This window comes from Leuciscus leuciscus (genome assembly GCF_965113295.1).
Source record: "Leuciscus leuciscus genome assembly, chromosome: 12".
NCBI lineage: Eukaryota > Metazoa > Chordata > Actinopteri > Cypriniformes > Leuciscidae > Leuciscus > Leuciscus leuciscus.
This window is the reverse complement of record NC_138736.1, coordinates 14,245,360-14,265,837: the sequence shown is the minus strand read 5'-3', so window position 1 is coordinate 14,265,837 and position 20,478 is coordinate 14,245,360. Positions and strand designations below refer to the sequence as shown.

The window sequence follows — 20,478 nt, the reverse complement described above, 5'->3', positions numbered from 1 at the left end:
AGTTCCACTAATGCTCACAAATCCTTTTTTTAAAGGTAAACCTCTAACAGTAAAACCTCTTTTCATATAGCCTAGTCGCGATATTATATTGTGTCATGTTAATAAAAAAATATATAATAAAAAAAATAAGTAGTTCATTGATAGTATAGGCTAATGCTTAACTTTATTCTTGTACAAACAGACACGTACCAGACAGCAACATAGTGTCGCCCAGATCCAGCCCACATCTGGTACGCGTGGAATCCACATGTACCAGATGTGGCCCACATCTGGGCCGACACTATGTTGCTTTCTGGTACGTGTCTGTTTGTACAAGAATAAAGTTAAAAAGTAATGACAAGGCTTTCAGTCTAGTAATTGACTAACGCTTTGTGAACAGCAGGTTTTGACTGAATCATTGCATTGATCTGTTCAAAAGAACGATTCGTTGGTGAAACAGACTATTTACTCGCACATGAAAAATGTAATCAGTATGAGTTTGGAGTAATCACGTGGAGTTTAGAAAAACTATTTATTTTAACCGATATAATATGTCCAAATTCTGAACTATTCTTTAAGTGATTTCTTGTGCCTTGGTTCAGATCTACATGTAATATAATGCAATTTATGAATGTAATGTAAATCACAGAAAGAAATACACCTTTTCCCCATTGTTTTCATTGTATTGAAAATGATGCATTCTTTATCAGCCTTGTATTCTTTTCCTATAAAATACAGCTTTGTCATCCAGTTTTATGGTTGTAGGTTTGGCTCAACATTGGTTCAATATCAATATCCTTCTAACAAATAAATGTGCATGCATGCACATTTTTTGTAAATCCCACTACAATTTCACAACACATTAACAGATGAAAGCAAACTCTCATAATTTCTGTGGAATACTCTACAAAGCTGTTCAACTGACCAAAAACAACAACTGATCAGTAATGAAATGTAGTCACTTTATGCTATAGGCTACATTTGGAAATTTATTACAAACAGACAATCATTAGTCACATTTATCATCATGTAACAATTAGCATAACAACTGTCCATGGACATATTAGTATAAAAGTAAATGGTCCATGAAAAACAATATTTGTTGTGGCGATTGTTTGGCTGAGTGCGGCACTGAATGCTACATAATAACCCAGAGTCAATTAACACTGGTTATATGAATTAATTAAATATTAATCGTCAACATGTGCCAGACATCGAACTTTAGACCTTAATAAGATATATCAGTGATAAATAGCAATAGTGAAAATAGTGCAAAAAGATCTCAAGCACTGGAAGAAAAGACAAAGGGCAAAATAATTATAAAGCTGTAAAACTATGTACAAGTTCGAATAAAAATCATATAAACGTTTGAACTAATGTTCTGACATTTTCTAAGCATGCTTTCCCAATTATAAGAAACAGTGTCAGACTTCCTGGAGAGGCACTTCAGAAAAAAATAAGTTATTTAAAACCAAAGCTTCTGTTGGTTATAAAACTAGCTGCCATTAGACTGCCTACTAAAATAACACTTGGCTTTGATCAGGATTCATTTTAATAAATTGCAGATAGAGTGACTGTGAAATGTTTGTGTTAGCAATCCCAGCAGGTGTTTGCACCTCAAAGCAGGCAGCACTGCTGATGTTGGAGAACCCTGGTCTTGGTCGGTACTTCATAAAGTCAATACGATAATCTCTCCGTTACTGCTCAGACTGAGGTTTAAAGTAATCTTCTGTTCTAAATACACTGGGAAGCTCTTGATGTCTTTGTGATTGCCTTCTTGGGCTTGCAGGTTTCTGAAGAAGAAAAAAAGAAGAGGCAGTAAACAATTGGTGCCAGTTCTATGCCAAATACTACGGCAAGCATGTATATACACATGTAAAGAGCTCACATTTAAAAAACCTGGCACGGCCATTGTGCGAAAGATCTTTTTGAAGGCGCCTGGTAGGGTTCCAACTTCACCTTCAACTTGAGTGACTTGTTCTTCCATTGCATTGACATTGGCTCCAACCATTTTGACAAATCCCTGAGAATTAGAAGCTATACTTGAAGCAACAAAAGTAAATGTCAATCCATCACCATGGTTCAGGCATTGTTTAAAGTTAGTACCTCCAAATTGTCAATTTTTCGGTAAATCTCTCTCATCTCTTCCGATTTTCTTTGTATCTGTGGTAGGTTCTCATTGACCACCTGTGAGGTGTCATTTCGAATCTATAAAAAAAAATTAAAAAAAAGAAGATCAAAGTCTAGCATGCTTTTTCAGTTAAAGTATTTGCAGATTGGTCAGTTAAACACCTTTGGCAACAGTGCATTAAGCAGGGGTTTAAGGGGGCCACAACAGAGTCTGTCGGAAATCTGAGGGAAGATGTAAATTGTGTGAGCTTATTTCGTCCATTAGATCGAAAGATCTGAAAAAGCCCAAACATTTACCCGCCCCTCGAAGAAATCAGAACAGAAGTGGTTGAAAGTGGACAAAAGAGACGAATTAAAATACCAGGTGCAAACGGGTATGTGTCTCCCTCATTTACTTAAAGGGATAGTTCACTTTGAAATACATTTTTGGTATGTTTTAGCTTACCTCAAGGGCATCCAAGATGTAGGTGTCTTTTTTTCCGCAGTAGTTTCAATTTTGATATTTTTAGGTTAAACCGTTCTTGTCTGTCAGTCATAATGCAGGTCTATGGTCATTATCTCAAAACACAAGCACAGAGTCCAAATTAAAACAATTCCCCGTCGTCCAAATTAAACAATTCCCCATCGTAAGTACACATTGATGGCCTAAGACACGAAACAAGCGGTTTGTGTGAGAAAAGGAACAGTATTTATATCGTTTTTACCACTCATACGCAGCCATGTCGAAGTGATCTGATCTGACGTGTACACAGACTGGTGCATAGATATATACACTAGATGTCGCCTTAAAGACATTCGTTCCAATGAACTGCCGTAGACAAGGCGACATCTAGTGTGTATATATCTATGCACCAGTCTGCGCACACGTCAGATCAGATCACTCGGACATGGCTGCGTATACGAGATAAAAACGATATAAATACTGTTCGTTTTCTCACACAAACCGCTCGTTTCGTGTCTTAGGCCATCAATGTGTACTTACGATGGGGAATTGTTTAATTTGGACGACGGGGAATTGTTTTAATTTGGACTCTGTGCTTGTGTTTTGAGATAATGACCATAGACCTGCATTATATGACTGACAGACAAGAACGGTTTGACCTAAAAAGATCAAAATTGAAACTACTGCGGAAAAAAAGACACCTACATCTTGGATGCCCTTGAGGTAAGCTAAAACATACCAAAAATTAATTTCAAAGTGAACTATCCCTTTAAGATCAGATCGATTAAAACACATTAATAAAAGGTGTAAACAGGTACTTAAAGGCCCTCTGAAATCAATTTGAATGTTTTAGCTTTTAGTATGAATATGTTAGACTTAAGGTTGTGAATAAGCTGGTGTGTTCCAAAACAAAGACAAAATTCGCATTTAGGATATATAAGCATTCAAAACTGAGTCTCTCACTTCCGCTAAAATGGATCACGGATTTTTATGACATCACCGCGGACTTTAGCTTCTTATTAAATCTTCTGTCCAATCAAATGCTCTCTAGAATCTAAAGCATCCCGCCCCCTATGCTATAAATACCACCTGGTCAAAGAGACCGTTGACATGTCACAGAGCAATATGGGTTGGAGATGTGTGTTCAGTTGCTCACACAGTTTTTCAACTGTACGTTGGTTAAGAATGAAATGGCTAGAATTTATTCACACCTCTACTATTAAATCCAACGTATCATCAGCACTCGAATTCGCTTTCATGGTGCTGTCAAGTACGACTTGCAGTCTGTGAGGTAACCTAAACGCTATTGGCTATTTGAAAAGGGGTAGGAACCATTCAATATGTCCCACCTTAGCTTCCTGTTTCAGTGGAAATTACATCAATGCATCATACAAGTTATGTCATTTTTTTTTCTTTAGGTTTATTTATCCACTGATATTTTACTAGTGGACAGTGGATACTTCATACAACGCTCAGTATTTTCTAGATAACATTTTAATAATTTGCTTTAGGTTTAGTACAGTAACAATATACAAGCAAATTTACTACAATTTAATAAAATATCATGTTTTTTCCCCCCACACAATTAATGGGTCTTTATACATACAAATATATAGAAGCCTATATACAGTATTTTAGGGAGGGGGTCTTGATTATTAAACTCAGTCTTTATTGGGTTATAACATTTTTTTTTTAGCATTTAGAATTGATTTATCATTTGAATTAGCTTTTATATTTTGTTAATTTAGCTAAAAGTTGTTTCATTTTTATTCGTTTTTTTTATTGTTCTTGTAAGCTTAAATTTATTTGTTATATTTCAGTTTAGTTTAAATTATTTTAATAGCAACTTCACAAATGGGGGAAAAAGACATTGATCTTACCATATCAAGCATACCAACAAACTCATCAACTCTTGTAAGCATTTCTTCCAGGCTTTTCTCCAAGCACAGGACCTGCACAGCAAATATGTGATAAATGTCAAGAAAACAAAACACATGATAGACTGTACTCAGTGTGCATGTGATGTAAATGTTACAGGGATAAACAGTTGCTTCACTGCCTTGTAAATAAATAATAGAGGACCATTAAGAATTTAAAAAGCAGTCTGGTGTTAGGAACATAATTCAGTCAGCAGCACAGAGAACAAGTCAGTCTTTATTTAACCCATATCATGCTTGACAAATTAGGCTTGATAACTACACTGTGTTCCAACAGGACGAGTATACAGATGCATTGAAGAGACTCCGAGGGGACGATATTTTTAGAAAAGCGTTTTTTGTTAATTAAGTGAAACATTCTTCAAAATATCTTTTGTGTTCCACAGAAGAAAGTCATAGAGGTTTGGAATGACAAAAGTGAGTAAATTACTAATGTGAACTATCCCTTTAATCCATTATATGCGAGCAATTAAAGTTTGAAAAGTAATATTAAGCTAATGAATGACATTTTCATGTGCACACACATTAAATTAAATCCTGAGTTGAGAGAGAAAGTTGATAATCTATATTCTACTGATTGAGACTGAATGAATTTGTTGGGTTCTGTCAAACTAAAACTAATCCTGAATTTGTTCAGCTTATGATACATTCAGGACTTGGGCCCTTCTCTAAAATTTTCTGGTCATCCACAAGGCAAACCTTAAGGGAAAGTTCACCCAAAAATGTAAGTTTTCTGTCATTAATTTGTCACCCCCTTATGTCGTTCCAAACGCGTCAGACTTTCGTTCATCTTCAGAACACTAATGAAAATCTTTTTGCTGAAATCGGAGAGCTTTCTATTCCTTCATTGACAGCTACGCAACTATCACTTTGACGCTTCAAAAAGTTAATAAAGAGATCATAAACTAATCCATATGAATTGAGCAGTTTAGTCAATTTTCTGAAGAGACTATTGCTTGTTAAACCGATTGAATTTTGGATTTTATTCACATATAAACATTAATCAGCGAACATAAAAGGTCATAAAGGTAAACCAAACCTGCTTGACTCACAAGAACAAACCTCGTTCTCTATCCAATTGCAGAAATAGTTGTATAATCTTATCCAGCCTGGTAAACTTTTTCGACAGAGGCATGGCCAAACCCAGGTTCATGTTCTTCATTAGGCAAGGGGGGCTAAAACTCACATGATTTTAATCACATGAAACAACTGACTTATGACCTCTTTATATGAACTGATCCTAAAGGTTCCCATACTTTCTCAAACAAAGATGATAAAAAAAATGTTAAAAAGATGTGATATTTGTTTAACTGGGGTTTCTTTTTCTAGATAGATGACTCCGATCACAACTGTACTTCCATCATAATCACCTTATTACAAAAATAGCATTATAAAGTGTTGTTATGCAGGGAAACAATCTGATATTATACTCATGGGAGTAACCACATACTGCAAGCCAACATGAGTCACACACTATGGTTTATCTAAAGCAACTTGCCATTCATTCGAAATGACATTCAGATATTCAACAATTTATCAGTTTATGTAGTGTTACAAACAGTGAAACACTACCAATTCAGTGTATGTGTTTATGCATTAGTTGTGGAGAGTTTTCAGTGACACTTTCTGCAGGTTACATCGCTATACCAGTAGGTGGAGACACTGGGTCTTATTCACTAATAATTGCGTAGATTATTTGTTTTTGTACACAAAATTTCTCATGAAAAAATAAATAAAATCACCAAATGAGCCTAATTCACACATGCTTACACACATCATGCACAAACTATTGTTTACACACAATTAGTAAGACCCGTTCTGCATAAAACGTATAGTAGGTACTACTTTTGAAACATGTTTATTCAATATAGTATGCATGTTGAAATTGCTTCTGGGGGCACCGCAATCCGACTGAAAGGGCACAACTGCTATGCATGCAATTAAGAAATAGCCTACTACAACATCCATGTTGTCACTGTCATCTGACCTACTGTGTCAGTTGCATTACTTCACTTCTCCGTGTCCACTGAGTGGAGAGTGGAAAGTGGAGCGGAGAGTGGAAACAAAGTGTCCACTGTCCAATGGATGCGAACTTCAGAATCTCAAAAAGTATTGGGTCATTCAGGTACTTTTCACCAACTGTTTTATGAATATTATGAATTCGGACATGCTACTCCGCAAACATACAGTTTTTCACCTACTATATAGTATAGAAGTAGGCATAATCGGACGCAGGACTAGTGTGTTTATGAGTGAGTAATTGAATCCTTCATTCCGATTCATTCAGGAATGAAACATCACTACTGGGTGTTACTCAGAAGTTGATTATGCTGTGGCTTCTTTTAGAACGATTTTCCTTGGTGGATAAAAAATATAGACAGGGAACTGGCAATACTGTTTTGAATAAATACAAGTTGATATCAATAATTATTCCTTGTTTAAATATGTTGTATCAAGATCATATTCACACTCGTGCTGCAGACTGCAGTATGGCCGAATCAGCAGTCCAAATATTCAGAAGAACATGCTTGCCTATATGCGATATAGGCTAAATAATGAAGAAGATGATGATGATGATGATATACTGACATTTTTTCTATCCTGCTTTTATTGTGTATATTGAAGTAGTTTATGCATTATCATGTTAAACAGGCATGCCAAATAAGGACTTTGCATATGTGTCCTTACCTCTTCTTCCGCGTTGGCTCTGATATAAGAGGAGTATGTGATGGCCGTGTGTCTCAGTAGTTCGTCGTCTTGTGTCTGCTCCGGATCGCTCTGGTCCTGGGTTTCTCCGGCTACTGAGATCGGGCTCTGGGCCACTGCAGCGCCAAAGCTCGGGCTCTGAGACACGGTACCGCTGCTCAGGGCCTCACTCACCATAGACAAGCTGCTGGCGCTTTGGGACACGATGCCGCTGTCTCTGCTCACCTCTGCGCTGGACTCCTCCAGGGGTGACAGCACCGCTGCTGCCCTGTCAAAACGATGCTCCATGTTTCGCTATCCACTACACTGCTGTTGTTTATGTGGAAGTGAACGCAGAGCAGCATGTGCGCATGCGCAAGTTTAATAGCCAATCAGAGAACGGGTTGGCCACATGTTGGTCATGTGATATATATAAGGGTCAAAGCAGAGACTCAAACAGATAGATGACTTTAAAAATGGTAAATATTTGACGCGACAATAAATCAGACAGACAGACAGATAGCATTTCCTTCCCAATGATATTTAAAACTATTTAAAAAAAATATGGTTTATGAAGGATCCAGGAAATTGCTGTGCAATACAACCCTGGTCGTTGATCTAAACACAAACTATGAATGTAAAGAACACTATAGAATGTGTTTTGTCCATCTCAATTTTATTTTATAAAAAAAAGAAAAGCAAGACTGACATCAGTAAAAACCATATAGACATTAATTACATGTATTTTGTATTGTATTGTAACTACCATTTTAACTGTGGTTTGACTGCCTGGCTAATATATTTAGATACTGAAATGTTGGTCTATAATAACCAGATAATAACCGGCACTCTGAAACTATCCTAACACGACTGACCGAAGACACAATCTGTCGTACGTTTTATTGTGTAATTTTTTTAAGTAATCTCCTTTTTAGCTCATCCTGTTTTGAATTTCTGTTAAATTTATTCAGTGTTGATGATACACAGACATACAGATGATCCAAGACAACAACAATGTGATACGAATGGCAAATAATGAATGCAAAATATAAAGTGATTCTTAGCAAAATAGACGCAGTTCAGGCAGTGACCAACAGATGGCGACACAGAACAAATGTATTTTGACTCACACATGTTATACCATGCCCTTGCTTTTACCAAAATGAAAATATTTCCAGTGGTCAGATCCAAATACTTAGTCTGTCTGAGTGAACTATGTCTGTAGGAGGGGCAGTAAGGCACACAAATGGTGGATATGAAGGTAAGTCTTTGTTTAAGAAGACAAATACAATGCAGTCAACCTAAAAGCAAAAGGAAGGTACATCCACAGTGGTTTTAAATTATATACAAATGTATTCCACAGACTCTCTCTCTATAAAACAAAATTAAGAATGAACTGGTGTGTTCCCAATATAAAAAAAAAAAAAAAAAAAAAATGATATAAGACTTAATTTTATACCTGAAGTAAGCTTGGACCGTATGCTCAGTGGCAGCATTAACATTAAAGCCATTAAGGATATGACTAGTATGAGACAGCAGTCTGTTCAGCTGTGGCGATTTGAGTGGATGTCAGAGGTGAGGGTTCATTAACAGTGAGGTGACAGCAAATATGTGTACAGAATAAAACAGAAGGAACTAACTTACATTCCACTGAAGAGGGCTTCAAGAGGACATACAAGTGTGAAATACCTATATGTGAGGACCAATTACACTCCACTGCAGTCAAATAAACCAGAAACAAAGTCAAATTAAATCCCACAGGGCCAAAATCAACATACTGTAGTAGTAAATGTCTCAAAAAAAGTGATGTTTTAAGTTTAAGTTTTATGTTTCTTGTCTAAATAAAAACATCCACAATTTCCAAAAAGCCTTTTTGTAATGCTGACACAAGTGATATTTAAATATTCGGAAACAAACATTCTTAGGGAATCCACCAAATTGTGAATTACTGCATATAAAGGTATTAAACATACAGCAGACATTCATTACTGAAAGTTAATAATAATGATTATTAATTATATTCAGTTATTAACTTAATTAGACAGGGCAACAAACAAAAAAGGGGGTGGGGTGGGGATGTTGTTGACTAAGAGTAAATTCATTTTGGCATTTGCATAATATAATCAGCTTTTTCATTATACCAGGAACAAATGTTTGTTTTCAGGTACAAACCGTAAACAGAAGACAACAGTACGCACACACAGGTCTAAACCCAATTTCTGGTCCCAAGACACATTTAGATAACATGATTAAAATGAACCTCTAAACAAGAATTGAGAAACACTGATAGACAAAATAAAAAGTGTCTCTGCTTGGAAAAAGAGACATACCACTAAATTGGACACATTTTTTTTACATAAGACATTACAACACATAAAAAAAAATAAAAAAAAACATTTAAAAGAGTAAAATTCCAGATATTGTTTCTGTTAAATTAGTCATTTTACAAAACCCTTAAAGTTTGGTGAGGTTCAAAGTTGAGTCTGATGTCCCAGGCTGAAAAGCCGAGTCTCTGGGTGGTCTGGATTTTATATGTGACTGTGTTATAAAGTGATGACTGTGCCATCCTCCTCAACCCCTCCTCTGGGTAAAGCCAGGCTGTGACGGGGGTCTGTCCTCAGGCTACTGAGGATTTTGTGTAGGCTGCCATTGCTTTCCCGCATAACGGGGTTGCTGCTGTGGTAGGGGTTGTTTTGGAGAGTAAGGTCCTTGTGCAACTTGTAACTCAAACTATTGTGCACTGTGCCATTAAAGCTCGGCTGAGAGTGGAAAGAGGCCGTGGACACAGTGGATGGAGGTCTCGTTTGGGGTCGTGTAGGGGGGCTGGGTGGGGTTACGGTGGTTGTTTGCGTCTGGGACCGGGACGCGGTTGAAGCCACGGAGGCATTGGAGCGTCGTGATGGCCGCTTGATGTTGCTCTCAATTACGATGTCCGACTCCTCATCACTCTCCAGATCTTCTGGGCTGTAGCCATGAGAGATGGCGGTGGCACCGGTGGGAGCGGTGATGGCGGGGTATCCCACCGAACCGCTGCTGTCGGATGACTGACCCGAGCTGCCTGAGATACGACTGCTGCGCACCACATTGTTGCGCTGGTTCACCGGCTTCACGGTCACAATAAGGTTGTGGCTGTTTGCGATCATCATGTCAGTCACCTGGTCCAATGTCTTTCCTGTCACCTCAATACCATTGACTTCCAGGACCTCATCATTGACGGCCAGCAGGCCCGTACTCTCGGCCAGGCCTCCAGGTACCAGGCGGGAAATGAAAATACCCGGGACCTTTTCCAAGCCGTGGGGTGTAACACGAACACTGGTGCCATCACGGATGTAGAATCCAAGGGGCTTGTCCGAGCCATGCCGGTAGAGTCGCACTCTTCGGTGAGATTCAGGAAGGATGTCCACATCAATAATGGACGATACAGGACGGAAATCTTGAGGCATGCCAATGCGGATGTGGGGCCGTTTGCGGTTCAGGTCATTTCGAAGAGTGACCACTGCCTTCTTTTTCCGAGTCAGAGTGCTGGTGCCGAAGTTGCTGTAGTCAACCTCTTCTGCAAGAGTAAACGAAAATGATGACTATTAATGCTTAAGTTGATTAAAGATGCAAATTATGATTCATTCTGAATCTAGTGACATAACATGTCTCATTAGTACAAAGAAGGACCATTTCCATAAAGGGATAGTTCACCCAAAAATGAAAATTTTGTCATCGTTTACTCACCCTCATGACGTTCCAAACCCGCAAGACTTTCGTTCATCTTCGGAACACAAATGGAGATATTTTGAATGAAATCTGAGCTTCTGTCTATGTTTGCTGATCAATGTTTATATGTGAATAAAAAGCCTAAATATCTCTACAGAAAATTTGGACTAAACCACTCAATCCATATGGATTAGTTTTACAATATCGTTATGAACTTTTTGAAGCATCAAGGTAGTAGTTGCATAGCCGTCAATTGAGGGATAGAAATCTCACAGATTTTATCAAAAATATCTTAATTTGTTTTCCGAAGATGAAGTCTTGCGGGTTTGGAACGACATGAGGGTGAGTAACTGATGATAGAATTTTCATTTTTGGATGAACTATCCCTTTAAGCCAAAAATATGGAAATGTACATCAACACGGTAAATCAGGGGGGTCCAAAGTCAATCCTGGAGGGCCACTGTCCTGCAAAAGTTTAGCTCCAACTTGCCTAAACACAACTGCCTGGAAGTTTCTAGTATGCCTAGTGAGACGCTGATTAGCTGGTTCAGGTGTGTTTAAAATGGGGTTGGAGCTAAACTTTGCAGGACAATGGCTCTCCTGGAGTAGGTTTGTACACCCCTGTAGTAAAGGAAGCTGAGATTAGTGTGATAAACTTCAGCCTTAGTACTGTTAAAAGGTAAAGCTTCATATGAAGTTGTGGATGAGGACAAGCATGCAAATCTAATCAGACCTGCTGGACGGTTTATATCCCTCAGATACTCCATGTATTATGGTGTAACATGATTTTTCTGGCATGCTAAACCAAAACATGAGGCCACCTTATCACATCATTACAAAAATGTAACCTTAACTACTGACAGAACACAAAGGTCTCTGTTGAAGGTATTTATCAGAGATGAAGTTATCTGCATTATCTGATATACGCCGATAAGTGTGGTAAGAACAGGGCTGAATGAGCCCTTCTCTGATCACTGCGATTGTCTCTATATTCCTGTACAGTAAAATAAATAAGAGGGATTCGGGTCGGAATTTGAGACTGGGCGTGACGTCAAGCGCGTTCACGGCACGCTCACCTGGCTATGTCTGGCAGGTTTGTGTATTCGCCGTCATTCTCCGTAGAAGATGGATTCTAAGAGACCGGCTTGTAGTTCATTTCAAACACCAACGCAAACTCCACGTAAGATAAAAAAAAAAGAAAACTTTTGTTGTTGCAGTTTCGCTTGCCGCCAGAGGGGGCATAGTTCTGCAAAAACTCAGAGACTTGCGCAATGCACCTTTAAGCACATAGATTAAGAGATCAAGTGTGATCACAAGGTCTTCTTCAAAGTCCTACTGAAAAAGACAACACAACTTAAAACAGAAGTGCAATATTGAAATGTCCCATAAGACATGCATACCAAGTTAAAGTGTTTTAATAAGGCTTCTATTTAAACACTAGCATAACTTAGTCCAACAACACCCTCTCTGTGCTACATCAGACAGCCATCAACCACACCTGGACTGTTCGCTTTGGATATAAGGCATAGTTTCCAGTGCAAGTTTATCTGACTTCCCAGCATGAGTTCTCAAGAAAGACAGGCAAGAAAATGCTCACCTTCTGTTCAATTACTCTAAAATCAATTTTTAAAAATGCTTACACAAAGCTTCCGAATGTTCATCAAAGCATCCAGATGCAGTTGTTCTTAGTTTGGCTCTTTGGCGGCCTGATTATTTTGATTGAGTCCAGACAGACTTTTATTATGTCCTGGAATTTTAGCCACAACTGCAAGTCTCTTGATAGGAAACACATTGAAGTGTTTCTGCTTCTGGCCTTCATTAAGAAGGGTACCGTTCTCTCCAAATGTACACCCTCAACTGTCTTCTTCTGAGAAAATCTATGAACACCTAGCAGAACATGTAGAAACTTAGGGACTAATGGAGGACTTACTTTGTGAGTAAGCAAAGATACAGCGCATTTTTGTTTCTGGCAGAAACTAGTCTACACTGGATTTTCCATTCTGACTCCTGGTGTCCAGTCCAGACTGGTATCGGCATGGACCCAGTGTGGATTATTGAACCTCCAAAGGGACTGAGAGTGAGGGCAAGCCACTAAGTCACCAAGCCTAAACTACTCCTGACATAGTAATCCTCACTGCACTGATGCATGACGGGAAAATAAATTCAGCTCAGTGATCAAAGGACAGTTTCCAGACATTTTCAGGGGAAAGTGAATGGCACAGTGCCTACCAGACAGAAAACAAAGACTACAGGTTCAAGGAAGGCAACGATGTTGCCCAAGAAAGTTTTATTAAATGGAAGTTTTCATAAAAGAGAGGGATGATGATTCAATGGTGATTGACAATGTGCCTAAATCATTCCATACATTCTTTTGAACAAACAAATACAGCAAGCCACATTAACTTTTTATTTATTTAAAGGTTTAGGCACTAAATGGCAGATTCTTGAAATTTGAGGTTATGGACATCCACAATACTAACTTCAAGGGCAAAACTATTTTTCTTTTTAGAAAAAAAAAAAAAAAAATTGGAAACCATTGATTTCTAAACCCTAATTTGTCTTGAGGTTGCAAAGACCAAGAAAAAAAGTATTTAGATTAAAGCAGCTCAGCCTACAAAACTCCTAATTTTGATGGAAATGTCCTGACTGCTTGAAGGCACAATAACTTAAACACTTAATTTATAGTTTATTTTTTATAATAATTCTACACTTTACTCAACAGCTATTTTGACCTTTAAATTAAGAACGAAACCATCTGTGAATGATGCACGCACACGCACAGCGAGAGAGACACAGTCCTCCCTTGTTTTATCATTTTATTATTGCATAACTTTGCTCCACCAAAACAATTTTAAAATAAAAGTATTCCATAACAGATTAAACCTAAATAATTGATCATTTGTATAATAAAGTTCTAAAATTATATTCTAATGTTAATACAACAGAATATCTAGGATACTCAGCCTTACCTATTAAAATCACAACCAGAAAACAACATAAAACATGCATTAAAATAACAGAATTGTTGAGATGAAGGCAGAAATAAAGTAAACAAAGCCTGCAAACAGTTAACTCAGCACAAAGAAACCAGTGAAAGAATTTCTCATATGCAGTCAATCAGAAATAGACAGCTCAAGTGAATGAAGTAACGCTTCAGTGCTGTCCCTGGCATTGCAGTCACCTGACTGGACTCCATGGGGAGGGGCCCGGCCCCAGAGTCAGGGCAGAGGTCACTGGAGATGTGGTGGGTGAGCCTGGTCAGAAAGGAATAGACCCTACACATTCCACCACAGTGCCTCAACTAGGAATGCAGAAGTTGCTTCACAACTTAACCGAGATGACCTACAACATATTTGAAGCATAATTCCCCAGTTGACGGTAAAGCGGTATGGTCCCCATCAGTCACCCATGGGTGGGTGTGGGAAAGAGGAGTGGGCGAGGTCTCAGGGCTTTGTTATGTTGTCCCACCTCTCGTTAACTTCCACACTGAAAGGGTCTTTTTCAAGTTCTTTTGGATTTTTACAAACGCTCATAAAAGCAGGCCTCAAAAGAGTTTTATGGCCAATCATTATGCCACCCAACAGGGTTTATTTTCCCATTTTCTCCTGCATTTCCTACTGTTTGTTCTGGAGAAACTGCCAATTCGATTCTCATTCCTATTTCCATGACACCCTGCACAAATTCCTGTCTGGGGTCTATTATTTGCATTGCTGCTGAATAATGCTCTTGGTAGGAGTATTCTGCCGATAACAAGAGTGAATAAAACGATGTGCATTAGCATTGAGTGGCAGGTAACGCTAAAGCAATTGTGCATAACAATACCCTGCTTGAGAGCCTATATAGCACCCAGACAAACAGAATGTTGATTTCCATAACATCACCAAACTACATGCCCGGTGAACTCGGGAACTCTAGTGTGAATTGCATATATTATCCCGATCATATACATATAAAGCAGACACAGGTACCCGAGGGTTCACCGCAGTGCAGGATCAGGGTAATGTCCTCTCAGACAGAGCCCCCTGGGAGAGTCCGTCTGTGTTTGCTTTAAACCGTCGCACTCAAATTTCCCTGGCTGAATGGAGCAATGGCTTTTGGCTTCTCTCTGTAGCCCTGAGAGAGATTAAAGGAGGAAGCCCCTCCTTCACTAGTGCACACTCAGCAGAGCTCTCTATGCAGGCTCCTACACACCCCTATGGGTTTTAACTCGTGTTACCCACAGTGCACTGGCGAACACATCTGGGAGAAGTTAACAGCAGCGGTGAAGGGTGGAGACTGTGTCGGGAGATTAAACTCCCTTGCCATCTTTTTGCAATGTTGCATAAGGACTGCTTTTAACAGGTAGACAAACTACGAAAGTTATTTTAGACATTCCACCAACTCTACCCTGGTCTGGAGAGGATTTCAGCTCAAATACAGGTAGTACGTCTACTGTGCCATTCACATGCTTCTCAATACAGCTTTACACATAAGCCATCTCTACATGAAAACATATGCTTAGCATTTAACCTTGTTCTCCACCCCCCATATGTTCAGCAAGTGTGGCCAAGTTTAGGACATGAATGCCAAGAGTCCTTTAAGCCCAACCTAACTAAGCATGTCCTTTCTTTACATTCCATAATTACTGCAGCTGCCAGTACATACAGTCCACAGAAATTTAAATAAAGATTATTAAAAGAAATCACACAACGCTCTGAGGCTGAAAGTAAATGTTTGGTTATGAAGTGTGTGCGGAGCTGACAAAAAGAGACAAGAATGGAAAAGATGTGGGGAACTGAGGATGACTGTCAGGAAGCAGAACAAGGTTCAGGATGCACTGGCTGCCCTCTTCACGCTATGGTGCATGTCGGTGGTGCTTTTATGACCTCATTTCACATGAGCAAGAGGAAACTGACCAATTTCAGTCCTGATGAACAAAGAAAAATGTAGAAACTATAAAGACTGTAAGCAAACCATACTAGCTTTTGCTGGGGTCTCTGGACCTGATACCAGGATCAAAGCTTGTGCAGCCTGAAGTAAGAAAAGAGAAATAGATTACTACTATGCTTGGCTCTGTAAACCTTGTGTTCGTTCGTATTCACCTGTCACCATCTTTTGCCAAGACAAGCTAGGGAATAGTTATGATTAGCTGAAATAATCAATCAAGAAGAAAACAGGTAATATAAGAAATAAAACTGCATTTGGAAATCATCCAGCAAGATTTATAATGAAAATTGCCTGAGAGATTTGCCCTCCACTGTGATGTTACATTGTTAAGTCAATCTAATTACTGATATGCAATTTAAAAAAAAAAAACTAAAAAAAAAGATGTCACTATTACATAGCAATTATTAAACTGAAACAGGACAAAAAAAATTCCATAGACTTAGATTGAAAGAGGGACCCCAAGCCATTTGCATAAAAAGATACTTTTGCGAGGGGGTGGTGATGCTTTAGTTTTGGCAACTAAGACTCCACTCACAACACCATAGAAACTGCCTGGCAACACCCTGGCAATGCCCCACAACACCCTAGCATCGTTTCACCATTAGTCTTATATTATTTCATATCACTTTACTGTGGTAAGGCGACACTTAAAATAACTTAATTTCACAAATCGTGCAACAAAAAAACAAAACAAAAAAACAATATGCAGATGCAGTGCAAGTGGATGGCGCAATGATATCCTCCTTTTACACCCTTTAATCCACTGATTTGCTATCTGCTACACCGTACTCCTGCGGTGCTCACAGAGGTCAAGCGGTGAGTTTGAGTCATCAGTGATGAGGGGGTGAGTCCTCATCTGGCTCTGACATCATCCTGCTTTTGAGATGATCCCCAACCCCCAAACAAGCTGCTAAGTGAGACGTTCCAGATCTGCTCTCTAATCTCTCACTGTCACGGGTGACACCAAACAGCAACGAGTTTAGAGGGGGTGCAGGAATGAGAGAGGATTAAGGTGTTAAATGGCACTCGCAATCTGTCCCTTTAAACCTGTCTGTGGAGGAAAGAAAAACTAGGCTAATCAGATAAATGGGGTGAAAAGTTTCATAGCCTCCAAAACAAGCTATACTACAAGGAAATTTTTTGGCCGTAACAGCAATCTTTTGGTTTTGTGACTAAATATTTGACTGAAATAGTGGTTTAATTAACGATTATGTTTTACTGTTCAGTATTTATTTTGTGCTCACAATGTGGATAAACTACAGCAGTTAAACGTGTCAGCTGTGTGGACTCTAGGACTCTGTGACAATATTGATTTCTCAATTTTAATCGATAATAATAGGGATTCTTAAATCTCAAGATCGATCTTTTAATCTATGTGGTTTTCTGTTGATGCGTGAAAAAAAACTTAATACGGTCTTTAATCCCTCACTGTTTTATTTGAGTGTTGATTATTAAATAAATGTGATTAATTAATTCTTTTTTTAAAGTTTATTTTCATTTTCCAAACAATTTAATTTCATTATTTATATAAAATTCATGATATTAATTAAAAAGTCTGATATGAATACAATTACACACCAAAAAAACTTTTATTTTATATATATATATATATATATATATATATATTTTTTTTTTTAGAAGAATTTTTGGCTTCAGTTTTCAGCCAAGGGCATCCTGAATTTTGAAGATCCTGTTTCACTCTGAAATACATCATATTACAGAATAATTACCCATACATGTATAGTAGCCTTTTCAATCATTCAAATATCACATATACTGTAATTATTTTAAAACTTTTTTTAAAGATTTTGTACATTCTGCTGGTGCTGGCAATCCACAAAGCAAACAATATTAAAAATGAAATTAAACTTTTACTGGACTATGATTAGATGTTATAGATTTTTTTTTTTTAAATAGCCACACGTTTTGCAAGTACTTATACTTTTGCACATTCGTAATAACAACCAAATTTTAAACATAAAAAAAAAGCTGAAACAATGGAAAATGCAGAAGAAAAAGGATGTGTTGGTTTGGAAACAGTAACTACATAGCTATACTGTATCATCTTCCATTAAAGATGAACTATTCGCAATGCAAGGCAAAAAACAATGTTGCGAAACCAACAATGAAAATGATTCCAAACCACAGCAAAAAAATGCTTAAACTGCGATTTGCTTTTCTGCAGAGTCTAAGCTTTGAATTATACTGCGGTTTATGATTGAAAATGATGCTGCAGTCTTCACATAAATAATTAGAACATACTGCAACTCAGTGCAAGTTAAAAGAATCATGTTTACTTTTGGTGAGGGTCCTGAGTCACATTCCCACACAAAAACAGACTTGCAGGTAAAATTATCAGCAGTCTAAGTAAAAGATTCAACAACAAGAGTTTTTAAAAAGTACAACTACATAAAATAGATTTATGGCTGGTGCCAGGAGTGTTGGCCACATGAGGCAGTCATGCATTGTCTCTTGTTAGGACGAGCCTCTTTCTCCCTGCTGTTATTGAAAGAGTCTTCTCAAGGTCTGGGCAGGTTCAGGCTGGTCTTCCACACCTGTACTCAACACACTCCCTTTCACAACCCACTTCCTGAATCAGACCTGCTGAAAATGTGTGCCAAGATCTCAGATTCCACCTCACTCCGCTGCCTCTGTTTGCCGTGATGACCCTCACGTGTAGACACGTCTAACACGTAACACACACTCCATAACTCACACAGATAAGGTACAAATGCATTAAAAGCAAGATACTATCAGAAAGTGATCTTATTATCTAATATTTTGAAATAAGAGCACAAAAAATATGAACCAAGAAACATAAGTGTAAAATTGCATTTCATGTTCTATGATAAAAATATAATGACACGTCATGGCCAGAGTTTTGCTACAGCAGATTCAGCCTGTCCTATCAAATGCTTCAAGCTGTCAATTTTTCAGCCTGAACTGCATCTGGTTTAACTGGCTTCTCCCACATTCACAGCTGAACTCCTGAACTGCATGGCAGCAGAGATTTGCAGGTGGCCCACAGATTTCTACAGATAAATTAATCTGTTTTGTTTTCAAAGCTGGGCAACTTAATCTTATCTACTAGGAGTTACACACTGAATCAAAGTCATTAGATGAAAGCCAGATCCATGATACACTTCTGAAGCCTAAAGATGCAGGTTCTATCACAAGAAAGAATTACTAGCATCACAATTGTGCTCAGTTGTTATTGTGCCCTTACACAAACCACTTAACCTAAGGTTACTTTGTTACTTCGGTGCCCCTCTAGTCAGTGGACTGTAAAGTAACTGTAGATAAGTCACTGCTAATTGGCAAGCAACAACCAACAGATTTGGCTAAGTATTTCAGACTCAGTGGCCAAACAGAAAAGACCTCCATCCATGGATCCTATTTATAAAGGCCAAGCAGGATTTTGTCTTTTTCTTCTTCTCTGATTTCTCATTAAGGCAGATAACAGAGTGGTGCAGGTGTGACAATTTTGTAGGCCAACCGTCAGTCAGCATCACACTGGTTCCCTCGACAAAAAACCCAATAGGATTTTCCAAGAGGCTTTTGGATTATCGCTAAAAACAAACTTTGTGATCAACAAAAGTTTGATACGTGCACGTTTTTTCCATCAAGATAATAATCACAGATGAACAACTTATGAATTTTGAAGCCTAAATGCAGTCGCCAGAAGTAAAAAGCTAAAGGTAGGCTATAAACGAACTACACCACAGCCCCACAAATTCAACGTCACCATCACTAAGCTAAGCTAAGCTAGACACTAAGTTATCTAAAAATATTTTCCCAGAAAGTTAGAATAGTTTGTAAGAGCACAATTATAAGCATAAACAATGCTGTAAAAGCAGACCGAGTTGATCTTTTCGGCGTAATGACGTTTAATCTCCATCCCATTTAGCCACTTGTTAGCAACCGGATTTTTCAAAGCACGTAACAGCTTAAAAAAAAAAAATCACGAGTGGGGTAAAATTGATGTATTTTGTGTCATGGAATAAAACGTGAAAGTGTCTTGAGCTTGTGTTCAGGACATTCCTTATTTCAGCCATTTAACCAAACCCCCATTCAAAAAAACTAATTGACTTCGGGATGATTGAACCAGATGTGCTAAAATGCTAACTCGCTTCCGCATTTTGGCCTATAAAGTGATGTCATACCTGCACCACTCTATACAAGTACTGAAACCAGTGCAGTGTCCCAATGTGCACTGCTTTATATAGTAGTAATTATTATGTCCCAAATCCAAGCATGTTGAAATTAAGATGTATGAGCCCTGATGCAGTGATGTTTCTAGGGGAATTACAATGTAAACATCAGTGCAATGTAAACATGAGAGAGGGGGGGGATACCTCCCTCGTCACATTTGGTTGTCAGCAGTTGAGAGTGTAACTGGGACCAAGCCAATCAGATCAACCTAAATGACAGCTCACCAGTCTCCCAGCAACCAATGAGATAACGCCTCTACTCCAGTGCCATTATTTGTAAGGTTCCCTCACAGTGAGGGGGAGCTCATTGTTTTAAAGGTCTCTGACCTATATATGTGGCTTCCATTGGTGTCCCACCATTCACAGAGTCTAATTGTTTTTTTAAATGAACGTCCACAATGTGTCCACCCCCGCACCCCTCTTTTAGCATGCTTAAGCCAAATTGGCTTACAGAAATCCAACA

At 38.3% G+C, this 20,478-nt stretch overlaps 2 protein-coding genes across 2 annotated transcripts in view; both read right to left on the bottom strand.

Moving 5' to 3' along the window:
* Positions 1-927: 927 nt before the first annotated feature.
* Positions 928-7,966, bottom strand: bloc1s4 (biogenesis of lysosomal organelles complex-1, subunit 4, cappuccino). The gene is made up of 5 exons (XM_082186116.1): positions 7,177-7,966; positions 4,432-4,503; positions 2,086-2,187; positions 1,868-2,002; positions 928-1,772 (listed from the first exon to the last, which is right to left on the bottom strand). The coding sequence occupies exons 1-5, from the start codon at positions 7,480-7,482 to the stop codon at positions 1,677-1,679; spliced, it is 711 nt and encodes a 236-aa protein (XP_082042242.1). The 5' UTR covers positions 7,483-7,966; the 3' UTR covers positions 928-1,676.
* A 457-nt stretch (positions 7,967-8,423) lies between these two features.
* pard6gb (par-6 family cell polarity regulator gamma b) overlaps positions 8,424-20,478 on the bottom strand; it is a 37,609-nt gene continuing 25,554 nt past the window's right edge. Inside the window, exon 3 of the mRNA XM_082186107.1 lies at positions 8,424-10,726. Within this exon, the coding sequence (XP_082042233.1) occupies positions 9,717-10,726 (1,010 nt within the window). The 3' untranslated portion in view covers positions 8,424-9,716. The remainder of the gene's footprint in view (positions 10,727-20,478) is intronic.